General features: G+C 41.3%; 1 protein-coding gene across 3 annotated transcripts in view; it reads right to left on the bottom strand.

Moving 5' to 3' along the window:
* Positions 1-859: 859 nt before the first annotated feature.
* GEMIN5 (gem nuclear organelle associated protein 5) overlaps positions 860-18,553 on the bottom strand; it is a 51,635-nt gene continuing 33,941 nt past the window's right edge. The window contains exons 2-28 of one of the 3 annotated variants that reach the window (XM_054079331.1): positions 18,101-18,255; positions 17,421-17,602; positions 16,821-16,972; positions 16,479-16,607; positions 16,153-16,285; positions 15,578-15,737; positions 14,716-14,928; positions 13,985-14,070; positions 13,542-13,636; positions 12,762-12,895; positions 11,640-11,713; positions 11,216-11,397; positions 10,976-11,115; positions 10,353-10,524; positions 9,876-10,103; positions 9,247-9,360; positions 8,692-8,820; positions 8,014-8,109; positions 7,579-7,716; positions 6,871-7,018; positions 6,628-6,747; positions 5,588-5,798; positions 4,752-5,009; positions 3,905-4,067; positions 2,711-3,284; positions 2,154-2,250; positions 861-1,506 (exon numbers count right to left, since the gene is read on the bottom strand). In XM_054079331.1, the coding sequence (XP_053935306.1) occupies positions 1,351-1,506; positions 2,154-2,250; positions 2,711-3,284; positions 3,905-4,067; positions 4,752-5,009; positions 5,588-5,798; positions 6,628-6,747; positions 6,871-7,018; positions 7,579-7,716; positions 8,014-8,109; positions 8,692-8,820; positions 9,247-9,360; positions 9,876-10,103; positions 10,353-10,524; positions 10,976-11,115; positions 11,216-11,397; positions 11,640-11,713; positions 12,762-12,895; positions 13,542-13,636; positions 13,985-14,070; positions 14,716-14,928; positions 15,578-15,737; positions 16,153-16,285; positions 16,479-16,607; positions 16,821-16,972; positions 17,421-17,602; positions 18,101-18,255 (4,439 nt within the window). In that variant the 3' untranslated portion in view covers positions 861-1,350. Of the gene's footprint in view, positions 1,507-2,153; positions 2,251-2,710; positions 3,285-3,904; positions 4,068-4,751; positions 5,010-5,587; positions 5,799-6,627; positions 6,748-6,870; positions 7,019-7,578; positions 7,717-8,013; positions 8,110-8,691; positions 8,821-9,246; positions 9,361-9,875; positions 10,104-10,352; positions 10,525-10,975; positions 11,116-11,215; positions 11,398-11,639; positions 11,714-12,761; positions 12,896-13,541; positions 13,637-13,984; positions 14,071-14,715; positions 14,929-15,577; positions 15,738-16,152; positions 16,286-16,478; positions 16,608-16,820; positions 16,973-17,420; positions 17,603-18,100; positions 18,256-18,553 lie in introns of all 3 variants that reach the window. The other 2 variants (XM_054079332.1, XM_054079333.1) reach the window with 2 other exon arrangements.

The following is an 18,553-nucleotide window of genomic DNA, read 5'->3' as shown; positions in this document are numbered from 1 at the left end:
GTTCTGTTTTCCTTTTTCATCTAAACTGCGTTGGTTCCTACGTGCAGAAGGGCTGTTTGGTAGAGGACTGGCTCCCCCTCCTGATTTTCAACTTCTTTGTATAGAATTTAGCACATTCAAGTTAGTGGCAATAGTTGACCAGGATCTTTAGTAGAACCCCTGGCTTTTACCTACTGCTCTTCAAGTTGTTCTAATGCTCTGCTCTCCTTGGAGCAGAGAATGTGTCAGTATAAAATCTGCATTTTGGCTGGAAGAATTGGGGACAGGCCTTGATCTAAAAAAAAATCCATCCCTCCTTTTTTCTTAGACAATACTGTAACTTACCAGCTTCCTAAATTCATTGACTCCTCCCCTACTATAACCTTTGCTGCAGCATTTAAAGACTTGCTTCTAGAAATTACTAAGGTAGCTGCGATTATTCACTAAGCCTTTTGCAGCCATGTTCTTTTCTTAGGAAGAGTTAAGTTTTTCTATCCAGACAGGGAAAGCTTTCAGGTAAGCTGTACACCTGGTCAACCACTTTCATCTTTAAGACACCATAATCTAGGATTGGTTTTGGCAGTTCTAGAGAACTACCTAGTACCTCACATTTACTATCACTGCAGCAAAATGCAGTTTGTTCAGCCATGGATTTTGCAAAAAGCATACTGTCACTTTTCTTGACCTGGAGAAATCCCTTCTCTATAGCTTATCATGCTGGAATCGAACATAAAAGCTCTTGCCCTACCTTTCATATTGTACTGGTGGCTTCATCGTGCAAAGCTAAATGATAGCACACGCTTGTCTCATCTACCAAGTTTAATTGATGTAGTACCTTTAACAAAATCCAAGCAAACAGGCTTATTTACCATTGATTGATACTGACTGCTATCCTCCAAATTAAATACCAGTTCCTGGTGATAGAAGACTTTATTTAAAGAAGGGAAGGTAAAAGCACTGTGAGTTGAAGAACAAGAGTGCCTTGGGGATCAGTCTACTTACAGAAACCGTTTTTTTTTCCTACAGGCAGCTACTATTCCTCTCCTGCTGGTAAACAAATACAGCCTCTCAAAACAGTTTCTCTTACATGAGAATTTGAAGAGTTTTTACCAGCATAACTTCCAACAAATAATAAACAACTATACAAACAGTACTGCATACAGTTCAAGGCCAGACGCTCCTGCTTTCCAATCTTGTAACACACTCTCTTTTAGTAGCAGTGCTTGATGCCCAGAAGTGAGTCATGTATGAACCTGTTTTTTTGTCGTTTTATGCAGAACAGTAGTCTTCAGTAACCATGGCCATCAAAACAAGCCTCCACTTGAAGAAAGAACAGCCTTGGTGTTAGGTAGCTGGGAGATGGCTAAAATATCATGTCAAGAATCTCCTGCCAGCCTTTTCATAAATATTAGAGCTACCATGTTTCCTAAGGAGATCCAATGCCTGTTTGTGTAGTTCTGGAGGGCACAGGGATCCAATGTGAAGGAGTACAAGGCAGCACTCTAGCACATCAGGGAAGGGGAAGACCTGCAAAAAAATAAAGAAATATGAGGCAATGTCTACTCTTTCGGTTATAATTGTTCAACTCCTACGTATTCAGGCAGCCAGCACTAAAGATCTGTCTTTACAATATCTTTGGAACAGTCATGAGTCAGATGGATTTCTTCCTTTTCTCCTAGTGCAGTAGCTCATATTTAACCCTGTTTGCCCCTCTTGTACAATCACCACTAGCTATACCTTTAGTTGTATCACAGACAGGAGAACAGAGGAGATGCCACAGGCTAGGAAATACAGCCTTCAAGCACTCGATGTGTAGTTTGTACAGTTCCTAATCTATAAAGGGCATTTTATACTTCAAATTCCTGATTTCACTCTTTATCAAAACCATTTTTGCATACATAGTTGTAAGTAGCAAGGGATTACATTCAAAATGCATGGGAGAGATTAATACAGACTATCCCACTAAGTTCTTCCATGCTTTGCCTATGCTTTCCCACTGCTCAGAGAAAGTTATGCTTGAAACAAAAATATCACCCTTCTCTCCACAAACCGTCACAGGATACCCCGAGAAAGTCACTGTCCCTTAGTTTCTTTATGGAAGGGATTCTATGAGGCTGCCTTTACAAAAAAGCTGTCTTTTTTTCAGAACTACACTGCCCCTTCTGAAAACTTACCTTTAAATTGTCTGGAAATTCTGCTAGTTTCTGCTTTGCTTTTAGAAGCTGCTGCGTTAGCTCAGGGAGTGTAATGGGTTCCTTTACTTCATGTTTACTGTCAAGAAAAGAGCAGGCGTCATGAGTAACCGTTTTGCTTAAATGATTACATGGCCTCCCCCCTGTGCAGGGAGGGAGCACAGCAGAGAGTTGGGCAAGTGCTGTTAGAGGCTCTAGCTTGTTCTTGCCAAAGTCTTAAATAATTGTTTGACAAAGAGACAGACCTGTTAGATCGTGCCTGTCCTTTTCATTATCCTCCCCTTTTCACTGTACCAACACACCCCCTGTATCAGAAGGTTATTCAGCTGTACTAAGGTCATGCACAGGGTAGTTCAGCCTCAGGGAACTACCTGAGGTAGTTCAGCCTCAGGGAAATGCAAGACTTGAGCTTTACACTGAAGCATCCCTGGGTAACAAGCTTGAGAATAGTCAGATCTGAGCTAACCAAGTAATTTGTTGCACAAAGATACAAAAACCCCAATGCTTTTCAATCCATTCATTCATGTTCTGAAGCTTACCAATTCATCTGGGTGCTGTCAGAGCATGGCTTGTCTGACTCAGTTTCTGAGTTCTGCTGCATGTTGCTTTCCTGGGTGCTTCCATTTGTGTTTTCCTGGAGATTGTTCCTCTGCTGCTGATGCCGGCGGATCATATCTGCTAAAATCTGCTGGACCTCAGCTATATCTCTCTGCGTGTTCTGTAAAGCAGCAATCTCTTCTGAAAGAAGCACTTTGCAGCCATTCAGTTTTGACTGCCTGTCTGCCAAATCAACTGAGCTAATTCTTGAGTCACCTTCTGTCTCACACTTAGGAACTTCAGTTGTACTGCAGAGGTTTTCATCCATCTCAACTGCAGTTTGGTCAGCAGTTTCTTCAGAGGACTGACCTGAAACATCACTCTTCTCAAGAGCTTTCTGTTCACTGGAACACAGCACAGGATCCAAACCAGCCTTTTGCAAGGCGAGGGAGTCTTTGGGCAGGTTCCACCATAGTTCATACAGCAGCCCATAAACCACAAAGGCCTCTAAACTTCTGCAAGCATCCATGCTCTGAGAATTTGTGCTGTCCAGTTTGTGTCTCAGCTTATCACAGCCTAATAATGAAAAAGGATTATAAATAGTTTATAGAGATTTCCAAAGAAAAAAGCCAGATCTGGTAAATGAATGGCTATCCTGGAGACCCAAAGCAGATCTACTCAGATGCTGCAGACCACTCAGAGTGGTGCAGGAAGCAGAACAGCGGACATCTTTGGCATCTTTTTAAACACAATACTGTGTTCTAGCTAGCATGAGACTGTGTTCTCATCATCCACAGCAAACTTCCTTAGTCACAAGCTGCACATCAAGATACACAAACAAGAGCTACAAAATAAATGCACTGCATACTCTAGAGAGAATAATGGGAGGTGCTGGTTGGAGAGATCTGTAACCATGAGATGAACATAGCTTTCTATTGACTCCTTCTCCCTTACAAAACAGAATTTGCTCAGTTTCCTATAACACCCACACCAGCAGACACTGCTGAGGTTCCTTCCACAGTCAATTTTGATCGTGGCCTTTGAGCTAGCCAGATTCCAGAGGTCTCCATATATACAGGTACATCTGGCTCCTTCCAAACATCATTATGCCTGGTAATATTAATGGACACACAGCTATGCTTACAAGGAAGATCCTCTACCTGTCAGCGCCAAGAGATACACAAGGAGTGACTTACCTTCAGGAAGGATGATGCTGCGAATCTCCTGCATCAGAAAGAAATTACCAGCATCGTAACAGCGAGTCACAGCTCCAAGAATACTTTTCACTGCCTCATCCCAAGTAGCAGTCTGATAGTCCAGGGCTGCAAGGGTCAGGTCATGAGAGAGATGGAAGAGCACCTAGAGGAAACACCATGGAGCATGATTAATAGTTTTAGTACGAAGTATGAATTACTCACAGCTTATGACCATTGTGGGAGAGCCCGTAAGCACATGACCAAAGGCAATTTTAATGACAGTTCAATTTCCATAGCTTCCTTCATGCAGGAGACAGAGCACTTTTCCATTACTTATAACTGTAAAAATCATCAGCTGTGCTTGCATGTGTCCTACTAAACAGATGAGAAGTGGGAGCACACCTGAGGTCAGTGAGTGACTGACTGCAGTCAGACAGGAGAGCTGCAGGAGCACCAGTCTATGAACAGACCCTCTGAACTCTGGGATATTTTAACAACCAGCAGCCCTGCCTCTCCTAACATTTCAACACAACGCCCTGAATCACAGCTGAGACTACTCAGCTATGCAAATTGCTCCCAGCCAGCACATCTTAGTGATCTCAATGTTCATCATCAACACCATGTGTCAGTTCTTACCCTGCATGAAAAAAAAAAAAAAGAAGAAACAAACTGGTTGCACACAAGCCGTTCCAGCTGCCTATCACCTACTTGTCCCAGACTATAACCCTGTCTTGCAGAAGGATGCAGATATCAGGCCCCTGGGAATGACTGGCACAACAATACAGCTGCACTCTACTATGTATGCCACAGTAATGCTTGGTGTGTATGCAGATCTAAACCCATTTACCTGCTTTGGGCGTGTGTTGCTGGTAGAAGGAGGATGCTCAATACTGCGTAGCTGCTCCTTTGCACATGTGGCTTTTTCAGTGGTGTCCACTCCCATTACGCTCTGCCACACTTCTACCACCATGTCAAAAAATGAGGCCTTTCTGTTCACCGTCCAGCTGTGATAACAGGGAGGCACAGGCCTCTTTCGGTTGCAGGGTTTTCTTTCACTAAGGCACTTGCAAAGCAGTTCGTTAAGGCAGAAAACAAGTCTTTGTCCCTTTAATAAGAAAAAAAAAAAAAAAGAGCACTGAGCTACTGCTAAGAAAGACACAATCCCTTAATGATCACGGCAGGCAGACAAAACCCATCATAGCTACTAGCAGCTTCTTGGTGATAGACTGTTTCACAACTGTAGCAACCAAAGAACAATGCTGATGGACTCAAGATTCTCAGGTCGAACTAGCCTTCTGCAGCTCAGTCTGCGCTGGACTGCCTCCAGCAGATGGACTTGAAGCTCATTTGTTCCATTAATGTAAATGGCAAAAAATTTCTTTCACTTCTTTTTTTCTATGAGTGATCAGTATTACATATGTAACCCCTACCTTCACTTTTCTCAAGTACTTCTCACATAACCAATGAGCTTCGAGCAGATGTGCCTCCCCCACCACGGGCCCTTCACCTCTGCACAGGCACATGCTTTTTCATAGGGTCACTGCAGTAAGCTCCTAGAATAACATTCTGAGGCAAAACTAGCTCAAAGGACTGCCTGTGGGTATTAACATATAGGAAGCAGTGCCAAGTTAATCTGGAGAGAGACAACACTGAAGAAAGCAGAAAGGAAGTGACCAGACTCACAAACAGAGTTTTGTGTCGCTGAAGGACTTCCTGAGCTTCCACCCAATTCCTGGACATCAGCAGGTCTTGGGCACATCTGAAAGACAAAGTTGCTGACAACTCCTCCTCTCCAGATATCAGTGCCAGCTCAGCAGCAGTTTTAAGGGATGTCACATCTCCCTTTTTTGCCAACACCTTAACTGCATCATAGGGTGAGGAAGCCCCCAAATAACTGAAAAGAGATAAGACCAAATAGACTTGATTAGTACTAAAATACTGATTTTAAGTTGTATTGCAGCACAGTAGCATAAACACACAAATGAAGATAAACCTGCACTTTCCACAGGTTCTCAGAGCCCTCATCACTTTGTCATATTAATACAGGCATATGATGCCTGATCTGATGCAAAGCAACAAAAGGAAAGTCACATGGACTGAAACCTCCGATGATGCACACATCACACACAGCTTGGATGAGAAAAAGAGAGATTCAAGAGACAAAGGTTATGTACAGTAGTTTATCCCTACTGTGTTTCTCTGGATTTCATCTGAATCCTTTCACAAGTGTGAACACCCTCAAAATGCCAGCACTGCAACTGGCACCAAAGGAAACTATTCTAGCCGAAATATGTTATTAGAAGCGTTATTAGAATTCTGGTAGTCACAAAATTGAAACACTAGTTGGAGGAGGAGAACCCAGCAACTGGGATATTAGCTGAGGTCTCCAGAACCTCATAACTACTGCACTGCACAATTCCAGTGAAGATGTTGGAAACATCATAATCTTCATCTATGTCCAATCTTAGCATTGCTACACTAGTTTCCAAAGACTTCTAGTAATGTCTTTGGAAAGAGATGGCTCTACTGCAGTACAGCATTTGGACCTTCTGCTTTGAAGTGCCCTCAGGAGCTACCAGACAGTCTCTAGTGAGATCAGGCTCAGAAAGCACCTTAGACAAATAATGACCAGGTCAGTTAACAGACTTCAGCTGCTATAAACCCAAGAACCTTCTTTGTTTCAGGTGTGGAACCAATTCTGTTGCCTTCCCAGTAACACTCACCATTTGGCAGCCATGGAATAATGACCATCTTTCTCTAACAAAGCTGCCCAGCTGGTGTAGAGATCCTTCAGAATTGGATCTTCTGGACGCAACCTGGCCTTAGCAATTACAATTGCTTCCCTGATGCAAGTAAGAGAAACCAGATAGAAAAATTAATTGACTGCATACAAAATGTGAACCAAAATGTCAAATCTACCCCCAGTAGAAAACAAGACAAAATCGTAAACATAAAAGTACAGTAACCTGTAAAAATGGTTCACTTTCAGGAGCTCGACAGCCTCATACACTTTATGGATGGACAGAAGATGGGAGGCAGCCTTCACATATTGCTCCTGAAAACACAGCTGCTTCACAAAAGCTTCTACTGTCCAAACCCAGGCCTGATATCCAACTGAAAAAGAGAATGAAATACAACTGGAGGCAAAGTTTGAAAACTGGAAGAATTCCTGTGGGATGACATGATCACTGGTTTCTTAAACATGTACCTCTCCTCTGCACTAATTAGTTTCTTGTTTCTTAACAATACAATTTGTATTATTCTAATACAAATCAAGGAGGTAATGAAACAAGGCAAAGCTACAGCTTGAACATGACTGTAGGACTTCACTGCCAATAAAGTAACTTCAAAGCATATTTAAGCCAACAGCAAGCTGGAAGGACTGCAGTGTATTGCAAAGAACCACCTTTGTGCTTGGAAGGATAGGCCTGCTCCTTCAAGAAGTCCCAAAAGAAATTACTCTGTTTCCTACTATCCCAGCCTGAGGGTTCTTGTGGAAACATCCAAGTCTCTGTCATAAATATGTTTTGCATTTAATTTTTGTTATCAGGCAGTTAAAGAAGCAACTTCCTTCCAGTCTGGAACAATCATGAGTTTCCAACTCAAAACAATTCAAATGAGGTTACCCTTGGCAGCTAATTCCATCTGCTAATGTGTTACAAGAACAAACATACCCATGGGCGAGATTGCTACCAGCTGGTCTGTTAGCTCTCCCCTCTCAGCAGCTGCCTGGAGGACCCCCTTCATATCTCCCTTCCACAACACGAGCTGCTGAAAGAGCTCTGGATGCCCATTCTCCAAGTGATGTTTTCCTGTTGGAAGCCAACATACTTACTATCAGCATGAGTGCAACAGCTTTATTTGACAAAGCAAAATAATTCAGAAAAAGTGAGATTATTCAAGCTTAAGGTATTGCAGGTTTGCATCTGAAAGATGTAAAAGCTATTTGGGAAAAATATGTCTTTTCCTCTTTTCACACAAACATGTTCTTAATCTTACCCTTCAATCCACAGTAAACAAAATCCAAGTGTTTTTCCCAGTTTGTTTTCTCCCCGAGTGTCTCCATTTCAATGGACATACTGTCAAAGTGGATTCGTTATTCCACTTACCTTCCACATCAATCATCTTGTGCACAGAAGCTCTGTCTGCGAACAGCCCCAAGTGGATGCAATCCTTGAGGTCAGGGGACATATCTTCATTATTATCTAAACCAAATAAGACAGAACAAATATTTAAAGTTTGGTACAACACTGGGAACTGGGACCTGTCAAGTTGCTGTACCACTCCATTACACTCAATTGCTGGCAAATACTTGTGTCTTCTATCTTTTTTCCTGTAAAGCAGATTTAACAATTTAACAATTTATAAGCTGCGTCTAAGTTTGATTAGAAGGACCATGTTCATGTAGAACATTTATTCAAAATCAAATATAGCATGTTCCTTCGCATGCTCTAAAGAACAGTCCTGTGAGAATACAAATGTCTCCTTCACGGCTTATTTTCTCCTGCCCATATTGTAATTCTGAAGGTGAAAAACACTTTGCAAGTACGCAGACAATTCTACCCTATCTGCACAACGTAGGATTCTACTCAAAACCCGTCTGGAGTGTCTATAGAGTGCTGAAACACTACAAGAGAAGTTAAAGAGACCATAACTAGTCATACATTGAGATAAAGGTAAGCATTTAAAAAAAATAATGCCTGGTAGTAAAAGTTAAGTCCTTGGACACACACTTCTGAATACCTTAGAGCACTCACCAGCTAAGTATTTTAGTTTTAGATTGTTACCTTTGGTTTTTAGACACGTAGCCAGTGTCAAGCAGTCCTGATGCAATTCATCTTTTGATCTGTGATCCATGAATGTGCTAAGGGGTAGAATAGAACGAGGCTTCCTCTTCTTCAGAGTAGCATCAGAAGCTGAAAAATCAGACACCTTAGTCACTGCTGTGCAGTTACAAGAGTCTCCTATGGCAGAATTCTCTAACACATTCCAAAAGCCCCTACTCCTTACACAGGAAAATGAAAAAACAGATGCTCAAGTGCCACACGCATCTGTATTATGACAACTCTGACTTGAATACTGATCATTTTGCATATCTTTTTGTCCACCTTGCCTGGAATGAAACTACCTACTGCAAGGTAACATCTAAGACCATATTAAATGTTACTCAATTGTCCTAACAAGCAGGGCAAAAAAAGCAGCAACTTTAAGAGATTTTAAAAGCATGCTCTTCTTTCGCTGGCACTTATTTGGTGTCGCATTAGGAAGGGAAGCGACAACCAAACAGAAGCCTAGAATGAGAAACTCTGTAAAACTGTTAAAAGTCTCTGAAACATACTAACTTGGTTTCTCTTTAGGTGGATCCTTTTCCACAGAAGCAGCTTTCTGGGTCACAAAAGGCTTTGGCAAGCCAAATGAGGAATAATCATTTGCAGATGAAGATGCATCCTTGGACACTGTGGAGTTAAGTGATAAAAAAGTGATTAAAAAAAAAACAGTACATGGAAAAAGCTAAAGTAGAATACTTGACATATTCACATTCTATTACACTAATTTTGAAATACACAGAAATCAAGCTTTGCTTTGCCATAGAACTTAAGAGCTTTTTAGGGAAAGGAAATATTAAGAAAACATTACAGAACTGTCAGAAAGCTAAATGGCAACAGACGGTAACAAAGGTCCATCAGTATTATAAGATTTATTAGCAGAAGGCAACCCTGATCAAAAATAACACTGCTTCAAGCCAAACACAGTAACTTTGTTTGTTAGGCCAGAATCTTCTTATTTATACAAATTAGTCCCAAAGCAGTTTAGAAAATTACAAAAGGCATTCTGGAACTGTATTTTCTTCAAGTGGACTATTTTAATAAAACACTATTATGAGAGAATCTTCACAGAAATATTAAACTTAGTGATGCTCTGAGGCCTAAACAGTGTGGGAACCACTGTTAGAAGATCATTTGATTATTACCAGTCACGGAGACTTTATCAGGCAACTCCGCCTCTTGAGCTTCTTTCTCTCCTTCAAGGTCTGACACTCCATTTTCCTCTAGCAACGTTTCCTTTGTGCTTTCATCTCCATTCATGGCATTACTTGAATCCTGGTTGCCTTGACTCTTTCCTATAGGCTTTTTCTTCTTCTTGGCTTTGACTTTTGGTTGCATACTTCTTTTTTTCTCTAATTCTATACTCTTTCTGCCTGTAAAGGTTGCAAAAGTTACCCTGATATTACCTGTAGAGTTTTTCAGTGTACTATCTGTTGGTCTCTCAAGATCAACATTTAGATTCCAAATAAGGATACAGCTCAATTTAAACCTAGACACAGTTTATTTCTTAAGAGGTAGCAAGCAGATTTGGAATTTGGCTTAAGAACTTTGATACCATTTCAACACTCTACTCAGCTCCAACATCATCTTCAGGAAAGCATCTTCTGTGTGAAAATACTTACCGTGAGGAGGCCGTGTATGCTCCTGCTTCGAGATATGCCATTTGTGAACAGAAAAATCATCTGCTCCTGTATAAACAGCATCTGGATCCACTGGCGACCACTGGACACTCAGTAGCCGGCCATGGTGCCCTCGGTAGTTGTAGAGTGGCTCTTCCTTCATGATGTCCCATACCTTATAAGCAAGAAAAAAATACAGTTACTCAGAAAGTCTCATCTTCCCATAATACTCTGCATTTTCTCTTCAGTCCGTGTACTTGCACGAACTTGTCTTTTACAGTGTTTGCACAGGTACTTCAAATTGATTACCAACATACAAATGGAGAAAATTCAGGGCTTCTTTTCTTCACATTGATACATTTCCATAACATTTTTCTTTAAGGACTAAAAAGTGCTAATATGAAAACAATAATGACTCGACTTATACGTCAATTTGTGAGTTGCAAAAACATAAGGATACCTGCATATCGGGTATCCAGAACCAAAAGGTGGTTACCAAGAATAAATTTGGAGTACTTCAGTACTGCAACTTCGGTGTTTTAGTCATCTTGGTTCTAAACCACCGTAGAATGGATGATTTGAAACTAAAAAAAAAAAAATACTTCTTAGTGGCTGTGGAACAATACCTGTGCAGTGCCATCATAGCAAGCGGATACCAATCTTCCCTCATGGTGGGGGCTCCAAGAAAGGCTTGTAATCTTAGCTGTGTGCCCAGCCAGAGTTCGAAAAGGCTCTGTTATTGTCAGAGGACTTTCTGAAGTGCTCTCTGAAAGAAAACAGAAAAGGATCCAGTACGGTCTGCAAGAAAAAACAGGAGTAAACTAACCAAAATGCCAAGACTTGGAATATAATCTGCAAACTGTTACCTACGACGCTCTTGAGATTATGCACATAAATAGTGGCGTTGATTGAGCCTGAAGCTATCAAATAACTCAGCTCTGGCTGGCTCCCGTGCTCGTGATGCCAACGAATAGCATTAATCAGCTTATGATGCTGCTGGATAGTGCAGAGCAACTTCAAGTTTGGTGCCTGAAATATTTCGATTGAGCTGAAATGCAAGAACAGTGTAAGAATTCCAATATTCAGTGAAAACGGGAAATCTTTTATCTCGCATAAGCAGAATAACAGGGTAGCTAAATGAGTAAATTAATGCTATATTATCACAATTCAAATACATCAGCAGTGAAAAAAAACAGACAAACCAGAGCAGCACAGGACTTTTGCTTTACTACAGTGTTTCTAGTCAAGATCAGCACACATGCACCACCTTAATCTACAAGTGAAACATACCCATCTTCATTGCCAAGAGCCAAGAGTTTGCCGTCTGGTTTCCAGCTGATCTCTGTACGTGCAGGGAGTTTGTGCTGTAGAAAGAAGATACAACTATTGCCAAAAACTCTTAAATCTCTCTTGCACACCTTCAACAGAGCAAGATTGACAACTGGACAGAGCTGCAATTAGTCTGTAAGATGAAAGTCCTTATGCTCCTAGGAAAGCCCTGGACATTGCAAGCAAATTCTATCACATTTCAAAAGAAATCAAAGTTTACTTATAATTATTTCTATTCTTTCTAATTCAGATGAAAGCTACTTACAACTTACAGTTTAAGATGCCAAAAAATGATTGTTTCATTGCCTGTGACATTAATCTCTCAGTGAGTCTTGTACTCAAGGAAAAAACCAAACGCCAGCTGATATAAAACAATATAGTTTGATTGACTTCAGTTGACTTATGCTGACTTAAATCACCTGAAATCTAACACACTTCATTAATTTTGTACTTTCAACTAATAAATGACTGATGGTATCTGAGGAGATGTTATGGTCAGTTATCACCAACACTGCACTAGCTATAGGGTAAACGGAATCAGATTCCTGCAAAATCGTGACTGCCTTTACTATAAAACTTGCCTAAAACCCAACAAGTTAACAGTTGAAACATTAATTGGAGAAGTTGAGGCAGTTAACTCATGCATGCCCTCCATGTGATCTAAGCTATGACATTATTCAAGATATTACTTCAAGTGCTTTGAAACTGGAAAGCTCTGTATGAGCTAATTATTTTTAACCACCACACACAACTTTAAAATAGACTCCATACTTCAATTTCACTTGTCTGGTCAAGTAAATTACACGCAAGAATATTAAATAACTGATGTCAGGAACAGATGTGCCACGGTGACACTGGGGGGAAGTAAAAAAAAAAAAAAGACCCTTTTCCAGGGGGAAACACAAACTGTTTCAATAGTTTGAGTCAGTAAGCATCTCTAAAGTCCCTCTGTGGAGACTGAGTTTCAAATTTTTTGTTAGAGGTGCAACACAACAGCAAAATCAGAAGCCTATGATTACAAGGCCATTGATACTATGACATGGTTAACATGTATCCATAAAATTCCCTCAAAACCATACTCACTTTGATTGAATTAGTGTCTTGGATGATTTTGTTGATGTCATTTGCCTCCCCATTGAGTTTCCAGGGGTTGTGTTGAAAAACAATACCTTCTCCAGCGCAACTATATAAAGTTACAGAGGGCTGTTCACCTTCTCCTATCCAAAAAAGGAAAAAAGCTAAATATACCACCTCCTTCATCACTCTTCCCAAAAGTAATCACTCCCACTATAAATTAAAACATTATTTTAAAAAGTTATATACACGTTTCAATTGCCTGTGATCCGGAGCCAAGTAATTCTTACCACACAGTCCTCTGAAAGGATCTCTCAGTCTACCAACAGATCTCACCATAGCACAATTCTTGCAAGCACTAAAATGCCTTTTAAAATTTAGTCCTTAAAAACATTCAAGTTGTGTAAGAGGAGCTAATGGAGCTCTTCTGTTTAGTTCAAAGGCTAGAAATATATTTATGGAAGTTGTATTTGATCTGACACAGTTACTACAGGAAGTCCGTGCAGACGGCTACTGGTCTGTAACACTCTGAAGTAAACACAGAGGTGTGGTACACCACTCCCACCTATTTTCTGAGGCTACTAGAATTCAAAAACTAGAAGAGATTGTTTTGTCCCCTTGTAAAACTGTCAACAATTCCTCAAGTAGAATGCATTCTTAGCTGCTAGAAAAGATTGCTACCAAGCAAGCGGGGCTCCTTTTCCTAAGAAGGGAGGGCATGCCAACTTCACAGCATCTGTGTGCTCTGCATGGATGACCTACTTTGTCACAAGGAGCTGGAATACTCACCAGAAAACAGAGGAGGAGTTGGAGGCCCCCAAGCTAATGTGTATACAGTCTTCTTGTGGTAAGTACTGGAGATCTGAGGTGGCTTGTTCTTAGTGCTGGGCAGGAAGATAAGGAAGCAGGGACAGTCAAATTTTAGCAAAGGAAAAAAAAAAACCAAAAAACCCTGAAGTTAACATATTTCCAGTGGTGAAAACAGACACCAGGTGCTTTAACATACTAAGGCCATGGCTTCACTGAGCCTTCTTTAACATCTCATGTAGGAAATCACTAAATCATGACATAATGGAGAGATGAAAATATGCATTGAAAATCCAACTGTTTGACTAGCTTTGATTTAATCCCACAATTGTCTAACAGTAAAGATATCTCTCAGGAAAGGCCATGCTACCTATACCTGGTAACACAGCAGCAGGATCTGATTAATTTGAAAGCTACTTTCTCACCTGCTGGAGAAGGTGTCAAATATACCAACTTTTCCATCATCTGTTCCAAAAGCCAAGCAGCCTTCCTTGGCTGGATGCCAGGCCAACTGCAAGCAAAATAGAAAGTGACCCATAAGGATACAAGCTATAGACACTTTATTTCTAAATAATAAACAAAAGTAAAACATTGAAACTAAGGAGCAGCACCTTCTCTTACATTCACACTTCCAACTGCAAACACTTGATTTGATCACCTCACTATGAATATCAAAAGTCTCTCTCTGCTCTCTTACCAGCTACAGTGGGATAACATGAACGTGACTAAAATCATTACAATGTGATTTGACATCTACATTACTAAACAGAAATGCAAGATATGGTACAATGGTGAGAAAAGTTATGGTGCGAACAAGAATAACTACCATGTTTCAATGCTGCCAGCAATTTTACCAGGCAGTAGCCTCAGGCCAACCGCTGGTTAAACCCAAACTGAAAAAATCCAAGCTGGTTTTGTGGGTGCCAAACTTCCTAGAAGAGTATGGGCAACCACAGATGAAGCAAGGATCACAAAGGAGGATAAAAGAGCAAAACTATTTTAATAGCCAGCTGGACTTCAGCTGTTTTTGCTTCATATGGTTTTAGTTGGGAAAAGCCTTCTTCAGAGTGAAAGAAAAATATTCTTAAAAGAAAAAAATTGAGTGAGAGGAGGAGGAGACAAGGGGGCGGGAAGAAGGGAATCAAAGCACACTTACTGCTGTAACCTTGGACTTTATGCTTTGCCAGAAGGTTTTAACATCATAAATATTGTTCATGGACAAAGTATTCCACACCCGGATCATGCTGTCTCCAACACCTACAGCAAGACAGCCTGTGTCCACAGGGGAGAAGGCAAGACTATAGACAAATCCCCCAAGCGAAGGCATGGTCCAGCTGCACTCGAGAGTTGACAGGTCCCAGCACTTCACCTAACGAATATTTAAGGAACAAGGAATAGTTAAATGTAGAGCGACTGGTATGACAAATTAAAAAAAAGCATGAGTGACATAAAGAATCAAAGGGTCAAATTCAAAGCTAGACAGAGTACGTGATCTGTACCCAGAGGATTACGCATCCCAGAAAGGGCTGCAGTAGTTGGAAGACTATAATGGAATAGACAAAATGGCTATATTTTAACACTGTGGTCCACTTCTAACCTCAAAATAGGAGGTGCTCTGATGCCTGCAATAGGCAAAAAGTTAAAAAAATATATATATATAAAAAATAGATGTTTTAGTTTGTACAAGTAAATAATTTTAAGAAGGAAAACAAGGCCTTTTAAAAATGAAACATACAGGAAATAAAGATGATAAACTCCCTTTATTAAATGCTTACCATTCAAGCCCAGAATGTCATAGCCATTCACTCCACCATGGTAAAAGCTTGAGCTTATAAACTAACAAAATTATACACAACTTATGCTCAGAACAAATTTTAAGCAACCATGTTATAAAATGCTGCAATAAGCCCACTTCCCACTTTAAGAGAAAATTTGTGGTCCTAAAGCTGGTGTAACCACACTCAGTGGAACTACACAGGTACTGTTATTTTAATGTATATTTTGTAAATGGTTCTTACATCTCTGTCCATTGAAATAGAAAACAGGAGCTCTTTGTCTTGACGTGTCACAGAACTCAGATTGAACACAATACGTGAGTGATTTTGTCCTTCTGAAGATCCTAGAAGCGTCCACTTGCGTTTCCCAGATTGGGTCAAATCCCAGAGCAGCAGTTCTCCTCTGCAAAATTTGAAGCGTGGACATCATTGTTCACTTCAAAAGAATAATATAGGCTCCATATAGACTATGTTACATGGGTTCATACTGTAAATGCAAGTGTAATAGTGAGGCACACGTCTACTACATGGGCCAGATACACATACACAAACTCCACCCCACAAATGATCTCCATAGGTTAACACAGTGAAAACTGACATGTTGTTTTCTCCCGTTAGATGGGCAAACCTACAATTAGTACAATTAGCAGTCGATATTTCATTAGATTATTAAATAAATTATAGGATAAATAGTAGTTTTCCATGACTGAACTCCCACTTTAACTCATTCATGGCCTGTTTTCTCTTTAGTCATGCTGCGAAGCAAGGTGTGCCAAAGTTTCCCACCCACTGCCTCCACTGCTGCATACTCTTCTTACCCAAAAGAGCTGGATACAATTTCTGTGGAATGACCAGAAGGCCAGTGAACAGTCAACCAAATGCGCTCTTTAACAGCGGGATCAACAGCTCCCCCTCTTCTCTTCATGGGTGGCAGCTTCAAAGTCGTTACACCTATGGAACCAAGAGGGATCATCTAGACCTAGTACATCAAAACCCTCTGAGAGAAAAAGAAATCCTGTGAATCTGAAGCTTTAAATATGTTCCCCAGGCTTTAAAGTATCAAGCAGTAAATGAAAGCTATAGTTAGAGAACTCCTCCTCCGCCATATTCTTATTGTTTATCTCACAGTATTAACCTTACTTACTTCTGCCTCTAGTGCAGCTCCATATTCGTATGGTCTGATCTTTGCTTCCTGAAGCCAGATAACAACCCTTCTTCGTGGCTGTGTCTTGTTTCAGCTCCCCATTTGGAACTTTACCTTCCTCTGAAGAAACTACCAAATACCATTGAAGTCATGTTATTATACATACAAAACCAAAGCTTTATAAAAAGTAACTGAAAATATACTGATTTGTATCAGAATGTTTACTAAACTTACTAGTTGTCCTTGCTTATCTACTTACTGACTACTATGAGGAATTTGGCTCTCAAGAACACTCACATGAACTAAAAATTACTTCACGAGAAACTAATTACTTCCACATACCCTGGAGCTCATCTTGCCAAGCAGGTAACCTTTCTTCTCCAGGCACAGGGCACCACGCCAGAGAATGTATTTCATCGTCATGGCCTCTTAGCCGATGAATTACTTCTTTTTTCCTGCTGATATCAATTACAACAACCATGCCATCCTTGTAGCTAAAAATAGAGATGCAAATTAATGAAGAGATTGTTAGATCCTGCCGAATAACTTCTGAGTCAATTTCTGAGACCTTTACCAGGGTCACTATCACTGTACTATAGACAGAGAAGCCAAATCACAAGCAGCAATGGGACAAGCAAACTAGTGGTCAGTGGGAGCTGCAGTATCGCACTGGTGTACCTGCAGCTGCCTTTTCAAGAAGCTACAAAATAACAGTTTTATGAAACTTCAAAGATGGAAACCAAACCTGGACCCTTACATTGTTATGAGTTTCTGTGTCTGGCAGGTCTACGAAATCTAAATGTTATTTCTAATTTCTTGTATACCAGAAGAAACATACCGCCATCAAAACCTCTTAAAATTAACCTTACAACTGCGTAGCAGAAATTCATAATAAACTTCTTATACAAGAAGAACAGAAAATAAAATATAATAAATATTTACCCAATTGCCACCAGGTTTTCATGATGAGGAGAACAAGTGAGACAAAAGATTGTCCGAGGCTCTGGAAGGAACTGCTGGCTGTCGCTTCTGTTGTGCCAGTAACAAACGACGACACCTTTTTCATCACCGGATATAATCAGATCTTTCACAAGTGGTGACCAGTGCAATGCTGAGATCGTGTTCTGAAGAGAGAGAAGAGAATACATTTAAAGCTGTCTTGCCACTGTCTAACATAGACCAGGCAGAAATCTGTGACTACTCCCTGGCATCAGCTGAATTAGTTCTGAACCATTTCAGCCCTCGTGGGCTTTGGTACAATCGATGTATTTGCTGACAGGCTGCCCTGAGTGGCAGTAACTGTTCAAATGTCTGTTCCTGGCCCATCCCCTGTGGGAAATAACCTGCTGGAAAGCTTTTCAGTGAGCTGGGTTAATCAGCAATGATATGTGCTGTGAGTACACTTACTCACGGAGGCTTTGATGGCAACCCACAGCTTACTGGAGTGATATGACAGTGCTGCAGCACTGAGATGGTGCAAAAAGCCACCCATAAGCACTCATCAGTTTGGTTTCAACTCTACCTGGTTTGAAATCCACCTTTGCTACAGCTACACTGCCCCGCTGTGTGTGCGGGACCTCCAAACTCCAGCCTTCCCTGCATCCCTCCCGAATGGGCCCTACCTGGTGTAGGCTGTGCTCTGCCACCAGCGCCAGTTCTGCTGCATCCCAGATCCTGACGCTCCCATCGTCAGCACTGCTGGCACAGAGGCTGCTTTGCCCAGGACAGTGGCAAAACGTGAACCCAGAGACCCTTTCTGTGTGCCCGATGAGCTCTCCTGCACCAACAGCGAGAGATGATAGTGAGACCCTCGGTGAGTGTGCACTTCCCACTCAAACCCTCCTCCCCATCATCCAGGGGCTCCTGCTGCCCCACGCTTCCTCCCTTCCACTGGGCCACCCCTCTCCCCTCCCCACCTGGGACTTCCCTTGCCTCCCAGCCTTCCCTTCCCCCTCGAAGTTCCCACCATCTCCCGGTCCTCCCCCTAGGGCTCCCCATGCCTCCATTCCTGCTCCGCAACACCCCCCTGGGGCTCCTGCCGCCACCGAGTGCCACCCCCTCCAGCGACTCCCGTC

This window comes from Cuculus canorus, chromosome 14 (assembly GCF_017976375.1).
Source record: "Cuculus canorus isolate bCucCan1 chromosome 14, bCucCan1.pri, whole genome shotgun sequence".
Taxonomy (NCBI): domain Eukaryota; kingdom Metazoa; phylum Chordata; class Aves; order Cuculiformes; family Cuculidae; genus Cuculus; species Cuculus canorus.
The sequence above is the reverse complement of the archived record's forward strand: the minus strand, read 5'-3'. Positions and strand labels throughout refer to the sequence as shown.